Here is a 13,733-nt window from a genome sequence, read left to right as displayed (position 1 = left end):
AGTTCTGCAATATATTTCTACTAAAAGATTAAATAAATATAAAGATACATACTGTTGCTTTACATTTTTATGTACAAAGCTTTCAACCAGTTGATACTCTATAACCTTCTTATAGAGTGAAGTTGAGTCAGTTTTAATAAGCCTTGTCATTTTATAATTGCTATTATTGCAATTGTTTGTTGGCATGCATGGGAATCTGTTCTTGATTCTGAATTTATTGGAAATTTTGACATAACATATTAACATGTGGAATTTAGTAAATGGAGACATAACAGATGTTCATGTGACAATTATAGTTTATTTTGTGTTGTAGGGAATTATTATTATGTATTATTATGTGTTGTAAATGGTCATTTATAGTAGCCCTTTTTATCCAAAGCACTTTACAATGTTGCTTCTCATTCACACACACACCGATGGCGATAGCTGCCATACAAGGTGCTCACCTGACCCATCGGGACTAATTTGGGGTTGAGTGCCTTGCCCAAAGGACACTTCGGCACATAGCCAGGAGGAACCGTGGACGACTGCCTTTCTAACTGAGCTACAGCCATGCAATTCAAACAATTATGCTGTCAGTTTTAACATATGGACTGCTTGTTTTGGCGCACACTTCAACTTTTAATCGATTATTTTTCCAATGGTGGTTTGTCATGGAAAACGAGGGTTGGCAGCAGCTGCAGCGTCTCCTACTAATTTTGTCTAACAGCACCACCCAGCGGTGCTGTTGCCACACACGTACACGTCACCTTTAATAATAAAAGAAGAAGAACTACAATTCCCACCCCACACCGGTTCCAGAGGCAGGCAAGTCATGCGGATGGAAACAGGAGTGTGCATCCGCTGTCTTGCGCGAAGAAGAAACATTGAGGGAAGATGCAAGAAGGGGAGGATGGCACCGAAGCAAACTCCTGCACAACTTCGCGGATTGTGGCCTACAAGTCTGTGGATGTGGCCGAAGTCGAGGTAGCGAAGGAGCAGGCGTCCAAGCTGTGCGGCTACTTGAACAAACTGACCGGCAAGGGACCTCTGAGGGGCTACAAGCCGAGGTGGTTCGTGTACGATCCGAGGAAATGTTATTTGTATTACTTCAAGACGCCCCAAGATGCCCTGCCACTTGGACATATCGAAATTGGCGACGCCTGCTTCAGCTACGATGTGGAAGGAGAAGAGGGTCAGTTCGAGATCCGGACGGCCGGGAAGGAGTTTCTCCTGAAGGTATGAACTTTCCAGCATGTGTGTCTGTGCGCGCTACTGCTTTGCAGCGCAACCGTATGTGGAAAGACAGACACACCCTTTGTAACGTGACACATTTATCATGAGCTTTTCTTCTAGGTCCACAGCGATTTAACGTAAAACTTTGAACAAGATCTTGTGTAGATATTGTTTGTGCATTGGCTACATTCAGCTCATTGCCCCAGTCACACTGTCGGCCCCCCTGTTAACATTCAGATATATTTTTAGACTCTCAGGAGCTCACTTGTGTCATCACTGCAGCTCATGTGATGGATGGGCCTTGTTGTCATATGACTGTGACAGGTGGCTCTGGTTTCACAGCCTTGGCTGCCTGCTAAAGCCTGCATTGGTTTCTACAGATGGTATGAATGGTTAATAGCAAAACAGCTTGTGTCGGAACTGAGACTGAAACCTGTGTCTGCGCACAATAGCCTGTTATATATAACAGGCATAACAGGCTATTGTGCGCAGACACTATATATATATATATATATATATATATATATATATATATATATATATATAAACAGATTTCACAGCTGCTGAGTTGTCTAAACCATGAGTGACGTGTCAGCAAAGCCACGATTATGCTTAAAATATTCAGTTCAATTATGCATGTTTTTGTTTGGGTGTGTAGGCACCCAGCAGGCAGGTGATGCATTACTGGCTCCAGCAGTTGCAGCAGAAACGCTGGGAGTACAGCAACACACGAGGCTCGGGCTACAGGGACAGCGGTAGCTCCCCAACCCTGGCCTTCTCTCCCACTGGCCTCGTAAGCAAAGACAAGGGTAGGATACAACATACATTCACACACTTACATTGTCTGTGTCTGATTTTCACTGTTCCTTTTCACCACATCCAGGAACCACCTGAAAGTAAACACCCAAATCTGATGGATTGTTATTTGCACAAGTGCTGGAAACACAAGTTGAATTATTTTGTTGCCAGGTTCAGAAGGCTCACGTCAGAGTGGTATTGTCAAGTATTGATTAAATGAGAAATACAGACTGACCTTATCTGCAGTAAATACCTAATGCACTGATTGGTGCAAGCATGCGTTGTTTATTAAAAAAAAGTGTGTGCCTCATGTTTGGTTTTACTCACCTTTCTAAGAATTTCTTTAACAGGTGATCTGTTATGTTTTTGTACCCAAACATGCAGACATATATGAAGTCAGAAAAAGTTGGTCACCTGGTTTGTCAAGACGAAAATCGGAGTAAATGTTATTTTAAGTTGATTTGTTGTTGCAGGTGATTGGATTTAGCTTGATGAGATAAGATGCTCTTCTGTGCCCATAGACATGTACTCCACATAATCCATTATTATCTTCAATGCAGCTAATCACATTAAATATGAATGTTATTTTCATACAGTCTTTTTTGTGCAGTACAGACAACTGTCTCGAGAATCGTTAATGTAAATAACTTATAAGATATTGTATTTGAATTTTCTCATCATTCTATTGAAAAATGGATGGATTTATTTGCTGTTGACAGAATTTCTACTACCTATTTTCTCTGTTGTGGCTGAATGAACTGTGGATGCCTTTTTTCCTGGTTCCTGTCATACAAAACTAATTTGTTTTATTGTTTTAATGGCAGAAATGCTTATTCTATTTCTGTACACTACATCTAACTCTATATTGATACTGTAATACTGTATAAAATACTGTAATACTTAATTTAAAACTGGGGAGCTTTACGCAGAGCAAATCTTCTCAAATCACCAGTCTTATAAAACATTATTTGTCCTAAAAGCAAATTCAAAGGATAGAAAAGTAGTTGAAATTACTTGCAAGCATAGGTCATAGGTTCTCTATTCATTCTTAGTCATTTCCTGTGTTTTTTCAGAATTCAGATGACCTTGACCTTTTGTCAATGAAACTGTGATGTGTGTGAAGGAAAGACCTATGAAATTACCCTTCCTCTCATTATGCTCCTTAACTGGAATTTTTCCTCCAGCTTTAAAGAAGAGGACAATAAATGTTTTATGTACTGTACTTTTTTTTGAGTTACCAGTAAAAGATTAACATATGTTTATTTCTACAGTAGTAATAGTTACTGACCGCAAAGGATTAAATGCAGCATACCATAGCAAACCAAGCTGTAACATGTACAAACATTGATTAATTGATTATTAATTAAAGCTGGCAAATCTGTGGGGAGGATGAAAGGATTTGTATTTTATTTTTTTCCATCAAAACAAATTGGTCCCATTGTATTGCTATACTTGACTCACAGCTGTGCTGGTGGCCACTGATTCTCCCTCTGGGTGTGACAGCAGCCTCCACCACAGCTGTTGGTATGTGGAACTGCTCAGCCTTTTATCAAATGTTCCCACACTTTCGTAGTTGATGTTATATAAAATGTAGCATGTTGAGCTCAGAAATGCCACATAGCATAAGTTGTATGCTTGGAGAGTTGCTGGTGAACCAGCAGACATCCATCCTGCTGTAAAAAGAATTCTGGTTAACTCCTCCACTTTATTTTGGAGTCTAGTTTTTGGAGACAAAGTTATTACTGTCTAATTTCCTTTACAGACAGAAGATGTAGCCAAGGTTCTACAAAATCTTGTGTTATTATTTTATAAAATTTTCTGTGTGTTGTATTTCAGACGCTTTTGTCCTTGAGAAGCTCAGCGAGAACATGGAGCAGATCCGCAACGACTTTGCCATGGAAACAGAAACAGCTGGCGGAGGAGTGATGGGGATCCAGTCAGCACGAGCTCCATCTGCTGCGTCCACAAACCCCCTCAACTCCCTCAAAAACATTGGTACAGAACTCAGGTAAGGCATAATACATCTCACTGTAGCTTAGTGTGATTACATTTTTCCTACCATTTTAAAAAAGAGTAAGATTGTTTTGAACTCTTAGGTTTGAGTTCCTGGCCAACAGGTTTGACTAGCTTCTCTGCTACTGTACAGTGAATGCTCCAGCAGAGCTTTACTGGGGAAAAAACCTCGCTCTTTAGCTGTTACTGTAGTAGATTTCATTAGAGGAAATAGTGCATGCATACTTCACTACTTGCAGCCATCAACAGTTCCCCTTCTGAACGATATAACACCTCTAGTCACATGACACAGCACACGGAAAATGCTAAAAATGTGTCATGTGGATTGGCATTTGCTTTGCATCCATGATGGACAAATTATTAATTTATAAAGGTGCACAGGAATCTTGCAGTGTGTGAGCTGCCGTGTTGCCTACTTTTAAAAGACATGTCTCTGTACCAGTTGGTCCCATTACTGAGTGATGATTAATTTTTCCACATTTCAAGATGCACGTTGATATTTTACACTAGTAGAAGATGCTGCAACTACTTATTTCCAACTGAACCTCAAGAGAAACATGATCTTAAAATAAATTTTAGGTCACATGTGGTTGGTTTAGCAGCATGGTCTAAACTTCTGTTAAGATCAAAGGGTATCTGCTCTGTCAGACTGATAAGAATTGGACGCCTGAAACACATATGCTGCAGGCAAAGTGTGAGGCAGGTGACAAATATATTCTGCTGCACATACTCGCTAAATTAAATTGTCATGTGTTTGCAGGAATGTCAGATTTTAGATGTGTGAACATCACAAGTCTGTCATGCAAAACAGTTTAATGCTTGCCATTTCTTTTTAATTTAATGTGTTGGCCTGTATTTTGTATGTTGCTTTACTCTACATTTGCACTGCTGTAATCCATGGCCTCTGAGGGGTAACATGTTTAAAGTTCAACAAAAGACCTTTCTGTGCCATTGCCTAATGGTAACATTAGCATCAGGCATCTCTGCAGTTTGTCCTTGATCCCTGTGGAATTGGACTGTCACTCACCCTCCTGTCTGGTTTCTGTTCTGACAGGAACTCAATGTCTTATCTGCGGCAGGGCAGAGGAGGTGAGAACAGGCGCAGTGTGTTTTACACCAGAAACCACAGCACAGATGAGTGGGAGCTGGTTGATGCTCCAACTAAGGACTTTCCTGAAGTGAAACAGCATTCAGACGCCAACAGACGTATGTCCATTTCTTGCTGCTTCGGCTACCCGTACACTCCCAAGAGAGGATTTTTTTAGAGTTTAATTCTTCAGTAGTATCACTTATTGACAAACAGTGTATGTGTCTAAACTTTTCTGCTGACATCCAGCCCTCTAGTTGATTTTTATTACTTAACCATGTCCTTCACATATCGCAAATTAAAACCACTGCTGATCGGTCAAGCAAACAAGTGAAATTCTCTTCTTTCTCAGATTCCTTTGGATCAGCCTTTACGTTTGACTTTGCGCGCAGCTCATCACGGGCTAAGAAGCCTTTGCTACGAGACCTAAAGGGCACCGGGAGGTTTGGACGCAGTTCTGAAACACGCAGTGCTGAAACTCGCAGTGCTGAGTTTTCCCCAGTGGAGTGTAATGGCGGCAAATCATTGGACATGCAGATTCGCACACAGAGCCAGCAGGAAGAACTGAGCTGCATGCAACAGGAGCAGGGCAGGCTCAGAGAGGAGCTGGCCAGTCAGAAGGTACAATTAGGTCACTCTCAGTAGTTCAAGGAATGTAATCTACTACAATTTTTAAAGGAATTGAATGGACAGCTGTTGATGTGTGAAGAAGACCACCACACAGTACCTTATTCCATGTGTGTTCTTATTGTTCCCCTGGCTTTGTTCCACGTCCATTAGTCTTGATTTGGAAATTTGGAAATTTTCTGCTTCATCATGTGTGAACTATCCACATTAGGGGAAATGTCAAGATGACTGGTCTGCTTTTACTTTAGGGTCTATCAGTTCAGCCTGAGACTGTGGTGTCTGACTGAGCTAGTTTTGTGTAGTTCTGATGCTCTCAGTAATACAGGAAGACAGTGAATGTTGAGTCATGCTCAAGCAAGAAACAAGGAAACAGCAGTTCTCCTAACAGCACAGCTGTGCCCTTCCCTGCTGTTACTCTCTGTTCTTGTTTTACTGTAGTGTTTTGAGACTAGCGGGTTAGGCATAATGGCTGCAGCACAAGACAGATGAATAAATAATGTATGTGTGTCACTGCTTCCCCTGTAAAGTTGTTTATTTCAGCTCAAACTTTAGCAGGAATTAACCAAGTTAGTTGACTGCACTGGAAATGTTCAGTCATTCCTGGAACTTTTCAGGTCAAGTGGACGGAAGCTGAAGTATTTGTTAATACTGTTCATACCGTACAGTTTCACCAGGAAATATTGGGCGCATACTGAATGTATTAGTTAAAATTGTTTGTTTATAGACACAGTTTTGGCACTACAGACCCTGCTGTGACTTTCTTTGATATCGCCGTTTGATAGAAATCAAAATGTTGTCCTTAACAAAAGCCACACTGAATCCAAAAGCTTTTGCTGACAGAACATTTTGTGATGTGTGACTCTCATTAAATCGGGGTTTTTTTGTTTTTTTTTTGTCTATTATGACGTGATTGGAGATAGTCTTTGTGAAAAACCCTGACTCCTGGGGAAATAAATACATTTATTATTACTATGAGTTTCCTTTCGTAGTTAGATAAGTTGTTGGCAGTAGGGTTAGTAAAAGGCTTCAAAATTGCAGTGATGACAGTGGTACATGGCCATGTGGTTATTAGTCAGAGATCATAGACGATATTGACTGGCTTTACAGATTTATACACAACCATGTTATATTTAATACCCATGCGATACCCAATTATTTCAGAGAGAACAGTTTTATTTGTTGATTGGACAAATTTTATGGTTCTTTCTTTTAATTATCCGATAACATTCTACCAGGAAACAGACAGCTACGTTGTAATGCATGATCCTTACCAGACATTGTCTTTATCAACCAGGAGCTGGTTAGGCTTTTGCAACAGACTCTAAGGACTTCTCAGTATGAAAGAGCAGCAGTGCATTGTCCAGCCCCTGCTCCAGATTCATCTGCACCTTCAGACCAAACCCAAACTTCAGTAGTAACCCAGAAAGACATCAGCCAGTTAGAGACACTGCTTCTGGAAAGAGACGGACAGATCAAGTCCTTGTGTGGCCACATGGAGCGTCTGGCCTTGGAGAAAGAGAGCTTGCAACAAGAACTGAAGGGCCTGAAGATTAAGGTCGGGGAGATTAATGACCAGCTGGGAATGCTAATGGAGACTATCCAGGCTAAAGATGAAGCCATCATAAAGCTTTCACAGCAAAGCCCAGAGCAGAGCAGCAATCAGAATGATGCAGGTTCATCATCTCCCAACAAGGAGCAGCAGGAGTTGGACGTCCTCAGGGTACGGAAAGCAACACATAAACAGACTTAGGAGTGTTAACATGTTTTAGAATTAATCTTTAACATGTTTGTTTTCTCTTTGGTTAAATTCCCAGTTTGGTTAACTGGAGATATCGTGTGCTTTTTTTTCACTTTCAGGACAGTCTTCAGGGTTACAAGTCCCAGAACAGGTTCCTGAACAAAGAAATACTGGAGCTGACAGTATTGCGTAGAAATGCAGAGTACAGAGAGAAAAATTTAGAAACAAAGGTACATGTACTATCTTTTGTTTGGTGTATTACTCTGCTGATAGAAACAGGAAGTCTGAGTAACTCTTAGGGGAAGTCTAGTATTGGTAATATATTAAGTAATATACGACAAGCTAAGCCTTTGTTTTTACTCTCTACTCTTTTGATGGCTGCAGTGTACAGCCCTGGAGGCCAAGTTGTGTCAGGTGGAGAGTAAGTACCTCGTGCTGCTTCAAGAAGTAAAGAATCCGGTGTGCTCGTCTTCAGAGCAGAGCGCGACACATGAGGTCATCTCTAGATTATTAGAGGATGCACTAGAGGCAGAGGGTCCTGACCAGCCAGAGCACCTCATCTTCAAACCAAGCACTGTCAGGTATGGCCTGTACTCAAAGCCAGATGCCTTTGTGTTTTTCCATTTTGAAAACTATGTGACTTTTTTTTTAATACAACTGATCTTTTTTAAATAGCAAATGTTTTAACATTTCCTTCAAATTTAAATAAATGTAGCTAGTTAGTTGTAAAAAGTACAGTCAACATTTGAACTTTTATATAATTTTATCAGAGACCAGTAGCTGGGTGCATTCAAACAAATCAGGTAAAAATCTATTTTAGCAGACAGACTGTGCTCTCAATAGCCTTAAAACACCTGTTGTACTTTTTTGCAGTCAGCAGCCGTTAGCCAGTTTTCCTTTACTGGAAAAACTTGCTCTGCTAATTTGTTTGTAGCTCTCTGTCGCTGTTTCCCTCAGCTATTATTACGTCTGTGCAAGTTCAGGCACATCTTTTTGGTCTTCTCAAAATGTATTGTTAGAATTTCATACTAATTCATGATTAAGCAATGAAGACACATAAACAGAACAGTTAATTGAACATCAGTGACTGGCGATAATTTCCTCCCTCTTTCCCTGCCTTCACCCAATGTTAGTGAGTATGACGTATATGGCTTCAAGACTGTGCCTGAGGAGGAAGAAGAGGAGGAGAAACTGGTTGCAAAGGTGAGAGCCTTAGAGCTGAAGTCTCTGTCAATGACCGATCAGGTGGTGTCCATTGGAGTAAAGTGGGAGAACTTTCTGGCCAGCACCATGAACAGAGACCTGGTGCGCTCTCCTGAGCTCAAGGCCCTGATTCGCTGCGGCGTTCCCCATGAGCACCGGTCCCAGGTGTGGCGCTGGTGTGTCTCCTTCCATGTCAAGAAGTTTCGAGACCACTTGCAACCAGACTATTATGAGACCTTGCTAAATGTGGCCCGGGAGAAGCCCAACCCGGCCTCGAAGCAGATCGAGCTGGACCTACTGCGCACATTGCCCAACAATAAGCACTACGCCTCTCCCAGTGCAGGCGGCATCCAGAAGCTCAGGAATGTCCTGATTGCCTTCTCATGGAGGAATCCAGATATCGGCTACTGCCAGGGACTAAACAGGTACTGCAGGTGATCTTGATTCTCTCCGTATAAATTTTTCCTTTTTATGCTTACATTTTTTTTATTGCATCCAATTTCTATAGGCTAGCAGCCATTGCCTTACTTTATCTTGACCAAGAGGATGCCTTCTGGAGCCTTATAGCCATTGTGGAAGTTTTCATGCCAAGAGACTATTACACCAAGACTCTGCTTGGTTCACAGGTATACAAGCTCAAGGTTATATTGTCACAAAGAGAAAAATTGCTGTCCACCTTCACTGCTTCAAAGCTTTCCTCGAGTGATGACAAAATCGCGTGATTGGTCATGCTGCACATGCTTAATGGTTAATTTAATTGTGTCTGTGCAGGTTGACCAGCGTGTGTTCAAGGATCTGATGAGTGAGAAGCTTCCCAGGCTCCATGCCCACTTTGAGCAGTACAAGGTAGACTTCTCCCTCATCACCTTCAACTGGTTCCTGGTGGTGTTTGTGGACAGTGTGGTCAGCGACATCCTCTTCAAGATCTGGGATGCCTTTCTGTATGAAGGTCCAAAGGTAAGAGTTACAGCAAGAAGAAACATCCCATCCTCTCCCAATCTTACACAGCCAGATCTCTGTCCGGACATGCTCCCAGTGTTGTGTAAAGTAAATGAAAAATGAGATAAGGAGACTTTTGGCTTCTAAAGGTGGTGTGGTTGATTACATTTCAGCTAGTGTAAACAAGTGAAGGAGCATTGGAAAAGTGTTTCAGCTTTTTGTTTTCCTTTCGGCTTATCCTGTGAGTTCAGGGTTGCCACAGTGGATAATTTGTCCGCATGTTGATTTGGCACAGGTGCCCTTCCTGACACAACCCTCCCCAGTTTCTACCAGGCCTGGGACCTATGGCTTATAAATACTGCTCTCAAAAACCTAATTTCCATCTGCAGCAAAAGTAGAAAACAAGCACTATTCCAAATTAATGTTTTTGATATCACTAGGAAATTATCATTAGATATCCATTTGCTGGAAGTGTAAATAGCCAGTTCTTTGCTTACGCATTAGCCAAATTGCGTATATTACAGAAACTGTAACAAATTGACCAGCTTCTCCATAACTCCTTTACATAACATTATGTGGAAATGTTCAGCTACAAGATACTCGGTCATGTTTGTGCCCACCTAATGAATAGAAATTCAATATTTGCCCTATTTTTTTTGCCCTGTGTTTTATTTTTGTATCATTTCACAAGCCAGTTGATTCGTTTCTCTGTCTTCCTTTTGATGCTGAGCCATTCCCTTGCAGTGGGTTTTTAATAGCTTTTTCACAGCTCCACCCACAGTTGTGGGTTGTGGGTTATGGGTTCAGACATTACGCTACAATAAATTAATACTGAAATTACTCTTCTAAAAGAATGATGCATTGAAATGAAAAGAAATGGAAGATATGTTGTGTATGCAGTCACACAGGAAAAGGTTAATTTCAAGGCTTGCATTATTTTTCCCAACAGATCATATTTCGCTTTGCACTCGCTCTCTTCAAATACAAGGAGGAGGAGTTTTTGAAGTTGCAGGATTCCACAACTATCTTCAAATATCTTCGGTACTTCACACGCACAATCCTGGATTCAAGGTATGTGTGTGACCTTTCTGAGGACAATGGGTCTGCAGTAATAAGGAGCAAGATCATTAACCTTGGAAAATCTGATGATATCTCTTTTCTGTGTGGCTGCAACAAGCATTAAAGTTAATCAGTAATTATCCTTCTTGTATCAGAACAGTAGTTGTGGATCATTGGTTCTAACAGCTGTATAAAAATGACTACGAAATTAAATTTTTACAAAAGGATGTCAACTTCAGGACATTCACACATCACAGTGCATCCAAAACAACTGAAAACCATTCTAGACTGACATGAATGTCTCTGTTTCTTTGTTCTTTTTACCAGAAAGCTGATGAACATGGCTTTTGTGGATATGAACCCATTCCCATTGAGGCAAATCCAGAACCGCCGCTCCTTCCACCTGGAGAAAGTCCGTCTGGAGCTGACAGAGCTGGAGGCGATCCGACAGACCTTCCTCAGGGAGAGAGAAACGAGCCAGGATAGACGGAGCTTCATCAGCGATGATGAGGAGGATAATTAACCCTAAAATGAATCACATTTCCTGGTCATGTGGCTTGAGCATGAAGAGGAAAGAGCTCCTCTCTGCACACCAAGATGTGATGTGCTGCACTTGTAAAGGCTTTTTTTTTTTCCTACATCAGAACCGGAACAATCAACCTCATAAGAAGGTTTCATCCGGACGAAATAGGACCAAATGGGGTTTTTATCAGTATTACTGCTTTTGTTTTTGTAATTGCCTTATTCCCCGTATGCTGTGTCCCAGATCTTATGGCTATTCTTCTTCAGTGCCAAGCTCAACAGTTACAGTGTGATTTGTAATGTAAAAAAAAAAAATGGCTGTGATCTTCTAATAGTTGGCAATTTTTGCCTATTGAAGGAATGTTTCATTTTTTGTAATTACTCTGCACCAGTTCCTTCCATAAATGTCTTATAATTGTTTACATAAGTATTTTAAACATTTATATATTTTCTACTTTGCCACTCAGCTACACATATTTTGTGTTTTAACCCTGTCTCTCTTAGTGCACTTGAATCACCTATGCTGAAATTCAGATTTTGCTGAACGTCTTCGAGCCTTCTCATCATTAGGCAATTCTAAATTTGTACATATCATTCCAGCCTACAGAGGTGCTTTGCCATCAAAACTGGGATCCAAAACTTACTATCACTTAAACAGTGTTTGGATCATTTTGGGCAGGGCCTTTTATTTGTCTCAGGTTTCACAGTTTTCAAAAACTAGAGATGCACCATGGTGCATAATGAAAATTATTTTCTAGGAGCTACTCAGCACTGTCGCATTAGTGCATTGCTTAAAAATATAAGCAATAAAATACCACTTAATTTCCTAATGTTGCCAAACCCACGTTTGAAAACTGTTTTGCATGATTATTTGTACTTAAAACCTTGTACTTTCCTTGCAGAATATTCAATATTTGCATTGATTTCAAAATTGACCCCTACAAATTTGAATATGTGATTATTTCATTATATTTATAATGGGGTCTGTTTTGCTTTCGGTTTAAAATTACCAGCTCCAAAGTATTGCTATAAAATGTTTTTGTTTAGTGTTGTTTCCCAAAAAAGAATTGGCCTTATTTACATAAAATCCACTCACTGAAACCTGGTTGTAATTGCATTAAGTGTCCTAAGTGTGGCAGTATAACATTTATGTAACCAGTTTTTTCACAGTTTCGCAGGTACACGTCAAAATTTTAAATGCTGAATTTCAGCCTCAAGTCTGCCAACAAGATCACTGTGTGAAAACAGAAATATTCGTGCTAATCTGTGAGGGTTAGAGCATTAGTCTAATCTTTAGCAACATCTTTCTGTCTCTGGCAAACAGGTACTTAAAAATGACAGTATTTTTCTATTAATTATTATTATTATTATTATTATTATTATTATTATTATTATTATTATTATTATTATTTTCTATTTTTATGTTTTACAACATAGTTAAAGAGGAAAGTCACGTGTAGCATCATCAGAGAGCATCCCTCTTGTAGATTTCCATTCAAACTGAATGGAAATCTACAAGAGGGAAACAAGTTCTTAAGCAGCCAATTTTCTTTTGTGTGTGGATGTATTGTTTACAACTTGTTTTTACATTAGTTACAGATGTGTTTGCTGTTGGTAACAAAATGTATCACTTTTTATCAATTCATGCTGCATTATTGTCATCTGAAGCATTTTATTCAAAATTGTTGTTGCAGCATCTGAACCTGTGAACAAATGGCTGAATTATTTTGATGCTGGAAGTGCCTATAGACTTTCAGATGTAATCTTTTTTCCTTATGCGAGCAGGTCTCTCTAGAACTCCACATTTTAATGCTTGATCTGTTTAAAAGAAAATTATTTTGTCAAAATGCTCACACAATAGGTTTCAATGTCCATATTTCAGGAGACAGTCTGTTATTGTAAGACTAGTTTGCATGCATTTTTCCAGTTTCCTCTAATTTTCATTTTGAATAAGCTACCTTTGAAATTATCGTCTTCTTTTTCTTGTTTTGCTTCTCTAAGCAGTATATTGCACAAGTTTAATGGCAGGATGACTGCAGAATATTACGGTTCCCTTAAGTTTTTGTATGTAAATCTATCATTTAATGATGAAACGCTCAGTGCTATGTATGTTTTGTAATACCAGTTTAAAATATAGATTCAATAAACAATAGTTATCTGAATGTGGTTTTTCACTTCTACAGGTGTTTATAAGAAACAGGAAAAAGGGCTTGTATTGGTAATTCTCAGTTCCTTAACTGATGGTTCAGATTAAACCCCAGATGTGTCAGTCATCTTTGTTTGACCATATACACTGATCAGTCACAACTTTAACACTGGTGATTTTAATGTCAGCATGGCCACTCTGAGCAATTTACAACTACTCCACTAAGAAAGCAATGCATTTCAAATAATACTGAATATGACAAAAAATGTACAATAATTAATTTTTTTAAAAGCGTGAAAGATCAGTAAAGATTATGTGCTAAAAGGTTGTTAGCCCATAATTATACATTGGCATTTATTAGTGGATAATATTTTCATAAAGAAACT

General features: G+C 39.7%; 1 protein-coding gene across 1 annotated transcript; it reads left to right on the top strand.

Moving 5' to 3' along the window:
- The first annotated feature begins 816 nt into the window (after positions 1-816).
- Positions 817-13,363, top strand: tbc1d2b (TBC1 domain family, member 2B). The gene is made up of 13 exons (XM_067502109.1): positions 817-1,218; positions 1,874-2,024; positions 3,850-4,021; positions 5,081-5,232; positions 5,466-5,734; positions 7,035-7,460; positions 7,598-7,708; positions 7,863-8,059; positions 8,612-9,106; positions 9,190-9,307; positions 9,453-9,638; positions 10,570-10,691; positions 11,007-13,363. The coding sequence occupies exons 1-13, from the start codon at positions 877-879 to the stop codon at positions 11,200-11,202; spliced, it is 2,937 nt and encodes a 978-aa protein (XP_067358210.1). The 5' UTR covers positions 817-876; the 3' UTR covers positions 11,203-13,363.
- The last annotated feature ends 370 nt before the right edge of the window (positions 13,364-13,733 follow it).

Source organism: Channa argus, chromosome 4 (genome assembly GCF_033026475.1).
Source record: "Channa argus isolate prfri chromosome 4, Channa argus male v1.0, whole genome shotgun sequence".
NCBI classification, from domain to species: Eukaryota; Metazoa; Chordata; class Actinopteri; order Anabantiformes; family Channidae; genus Channa; species Channa argus.
Note: the sequence above shows the minus strand (reverse complement) of the source record. Positions and strands in the feature narration are given on the sequence as shown.

What these genes read in the sequence shown, in the direction of transcription:
- tbc1d2b (XM_067502109.1), top strand. Translation starts at nt 877, where the DNA reads ATGCAAGAAGGGGAGGATGGCACCGAAGCAAACTCCTGCACAACTTCG. An exon ending in CCTCGTAAGCAAAGACAAGG is followed by an intron (nt 2,025 to 3,849) that starts GTAGGATACAAC and finishes GTTGTATTTCAG; the next exon opens with ACGCTTTTGTCCTTGAGAAG. An exon ending in TACTGCCAGGGACTAAACAG is followed by an intron (nt 9,107 to 9,189) that starts GTACTGCAGGTG and finishes CAATTTCTATAG; the next exon opens with GCTAGCAGCCATTGCCTTAC.